This window comes from Cicer arietinum, chromosome 2, assembly GCF_000331145.2.
Source record: "Cicer arietinum cultivar CDC Frontier isolate Library 1 chromosome 2, Cicar.CDCFrontier_v2.0, whole genome shotgun sequence".
NCBI classification, from domain to species: Eukaryota; Viridiplantae; Streptophyta; class Magnoliopsida; order Fabales; family Fabaceae; genus Cicer; species Cicer arietinum.
The window spans coordinates 48,204,431-48,208,299 of NC_021161.2; the positions used below are offsets into that span (position 1 = coordinate 48,204,431).

The window sequence follows — 3,869 nt, forward strand, 5'->3', positions numbered from 1 at the left end:
TATATATATATATATAAAATTTAACCAACATAAGTTGAATATAATGAAATTAGTCAAACTTTTACAAACGTAATGAACAGATATTTATTATTATGTTGACAGAGGTACATTTCCTTTAACAGAAAAGAAAAACAACAATAAATTAGATGACCTCAAATAGAAAAGAAAAAAAGAACGTGAAAAGCATTTCACTGAATTATTAATTGGAATTCAATCATTATAATATATATATAGCATATATATCATGTGAGGTCTCTGTTTGGGCCTACTTTCACTATTTGATACATGCACAATCCCCCAAACACACACATGTATTTAATTTTGGCTTAATAGTGTTTTTGTTGTTTCTAATATGGGTTTAATTCAATTTTAATTTCTAAAAAGAATTATTTTTTAATTTATTCTTTCTTCTACTTTAAGTCTTTGATTATCAAAAATTATGTGACAAAAGTGATGTGTTTACTAAAAACTTTCTTACTATTTTCTAATGTCAATTATTATTTAACTTATCATTATTTTTTATTTAATAATAAATTATAAAATAAAAACATTCCACTTTCTTCATCTTCTCCCCCTCTTCCTATCCAACTCACCACACATCACCATTTTTTCATGCATAGAAAGTATCCAATACATCTTTAAATGTTTCATTTAATCTATAGTAATAAAAAAAAATCATTTATTTTAATATGAATTGCCATCATACAAAATATAAAGATTATTGTCTACAAAAACAATCGGTAGCGGCAGGGTTTCGGGTCATATATATCTATATTTAAACTTTCATTTATAAATAAAATACACAAATTCAACAAAAAAAATCTTAAAATTCAACCTCAAATACAAAAATTAATCGTCTTCGATCTAAAAATTTAAAAAAGTTCATCAAACTCAATATTTTTCAAACTTATAACACCAAGATCCAAAATCTCTATTTCAATTAACTTCGTAAAAATCAACTTCTAATTAAATATATGAAAATTGTTTTAATTAAGGATAGGCTTGAGGATTAAATGGTGATGGTGAGGTATTTAAAACAAAACGGTGATGGTGTGGCGAGTTGGGTAGGGTAGGGGAATAAAACAAACAAAGTGAAATGCTATTTTTTTTTAACTATTATTAAATAAAAAAATAATGAGTCAAATAATAAAAATTGATACAACATTAATAATAATAATAATAAAAACCTTTTGTTTCTTACATCACTTTGTTATATAATTGTTTGTCCATAAATAGACACCACAAATGATTAAAAGTAAAAGAATCTAAAATTACATAAACTAAATTGAAAAAAATAAAATTCTACAAGACATTGAATTAAACTCATACATAGACAAAAAAACACTATTAACCCTTAAATATTTCTGCTTTATTCCATCCAATACATGAATATGTTCCGGACATACATAATTATTCATAAATATGGTTTTATGACAAGCAAAAGGGGAAAAACCCCATAACACATCATGAATCTCTGTTTCACTCAAACAAGTTTCCATAAATCTATATTGCTTGTCACACATACATAAATATTAGTGTAAAAAAGTTGGCCCACTGTATTCATATTTTCGTGTAAGACTAAGAAATAGTACATGACAATGTTGCATTAAGAACCATTTAAAAATATCCCCTGTCTCTTTATTTTGTACTATTGGTAGATCATGGCTTTCAATGTATTGTTCTTTGGTACCACCCGGGATTCAGATCGGAGTCTCTAACTATACTATAGTTAGATAGATTTAGACCGTCTAAAAAATGGTAAAAAATTAAAGTTTAAATTTTTAATTTAAAAATATTTAAAATTTAATCTTTAAATTTTGATTGTCTGATTTTATTCGGATGATCCAAATATACTAATTACACTACAATCAATTGTAGAAAATTAAATTTTGTATGGTTTATATCATTATTGTATTTGTTCATCAAACTTCTCTCTGTACATTCATCAATATTTGTTCACAAACACAAAAGTTATGATTAAAAATACATGTAATAAATGTGTTTTTAATAGTACATTTTATTTTGTAAACGTTTTTTTCTTCTTCAAAAGTTTAGCCATGGTGATACTCACTTCCAGGAGACGTGGAGAAGAGGGGCATTGCAATTTTAAACTAATTCATCAATGTTTATTCTAAATTTATTTGTTAATCGAATAATTTTGTAGTTTTAAACTAATTCATTAACAAAATTTATTATGTTTTGAGTTTATGTTACTTCTAAATTTATTTGTTAATCGAATAGTTTTGTTCGTTGTATTCACCTAAACTGTTTTGAGATTTTTTTTTAATAACTATTTTTTGAAAAAACAATTTTTAATATACTTTATTTTCAAAAGACAGTAGGAAGTCGTCATATCGTGCAGTTTATATATCCATATTTTTTGTTAAACTTAACGAAAAAATAAATAAATAATATAACTATATAATTCATTAAAATTCATTTATAAAAAGACGACACAAATTTTATAAAAATTACATAAATTGTCTAAAGTTGTCCGTAATATTTAGATAATATTTTCAAATATGATCAATTAACCAACATAGTCCGTATTTTATTGACACTTTTTTCTTACGTCGATTTCGGTTCTAAAAGAGTACTATTTGGACAACCTTTATATGGGTACTAGATTGGAGTGACATAAGATAAAAAGTGTCAAAAAATATGGACTATGTTGGTTAATTGGTCATATTGAAAAATATTGTCTAAATATTACAGACAATTCAAATCGATCTATGTAATTTTTATAAAATTTGTGTTGTTTTTTGTAAATGAGTTTTGATGAATGATATAATTATATATATATATATATATATATATATATATATATATATCGTTAAATTTTTAAAAAAAATGAATGTATGAAGTCAATTTTTCAAAATGTGACTTTCATACTTAAAAATAAAAAATAACTACATAATACAAAGCTGTCATTTACAAAAATAAAAGTCATTGCAAAAATAAACTTCCATTAAAAAATTTCTTTTGCAAATGATGAATTTCTACTATGTAAAAAAAATAAAAATAGATAAGTATGTAGAATTCGAAAAAGGGCATTTGAAAAAAATCCCTATTTTGAAGTTGTGTTAGATTAATTCTAATGGACTATTTTAGATTTTACTACTTGTATTATGATTTAATATAGTAATTTTGAAGGTTTTTTTTTTTTTTTAATCTTTTTTGTTTTGAGCAACTAACTTACATAAAAATTAATGTATTTTATTTGTTTTTAATTGTGTTGTATTGATAGGTCAATTCGAGAACTCATCGAAGTACATGGTAAAGTGAAAATTTCAATCTATCTAGTTAATTTATTCTAACTCCACTTTAGAAGTGTTGACACGGAAGAACAGTTGACACATTTTATGCCATCAATTAAATATTATTAAAGAACATGATCCTACTTCAACTATGGACAACAACAATGGTATTCACTACACATGCAAAACAATCCTTTGTATGATTATTCCTAACACCTTATTAGAAACACACTATACCTTAAACACAATGTCCACAAAGCTTCTTTCTTGAGTTTATTCTCATCAATATGTTTTTCTCTTCACTATTAAGGCTCTCTATGCTCCAGCTTTATGGCATTTTCACTTTTGCATCTTTTGCTTTTTCTGCCACAACTTCTACAATTGTTCATGAAGCTACAAAATATCAAAGTAGTGAAGAAGCAATTGCTCTATTAAATTGGAAATCCAAGCTTGACAACCAAAGCCAAGCTTCTTTATCTTCTTGGACCAATTTTTCTAGTCCTTGCAAATGGGAAGGAATTGTTTGTGATGAAACAAAGTATGTTACAATTATAAATGTTGCAAACTTTGGACTTAAAGGTACTCTTTTCAATCTCAACTTCTCATCTTTCC

General features: G+C 25.1%; 1 protein-coding gene across 1 annotated transcript in view; it reads left to right on the top strand.

Moving 5' to 3' along the window:
* Positions 1-3,350: 3,350 nt before the first annotated feature.
* LOC101489486 (uncharacterized) overlaps positions 3,351-3,869 on the top strand; it is a 3,695-nt gene continuing 3,176 nt past the window's right edge. The window contains exon 1 of the mRNA XM_027331714.2: positions 3,351-3,863. Coding sequence (XP_027187515.2) covers positions 3,545-3,863 — 319 coding nt within the window. The 5' untranslated portion in view covers positions 3,351-3,544. The remainder of the gene's footprint in view (positions 3,864-3,869) is intronic.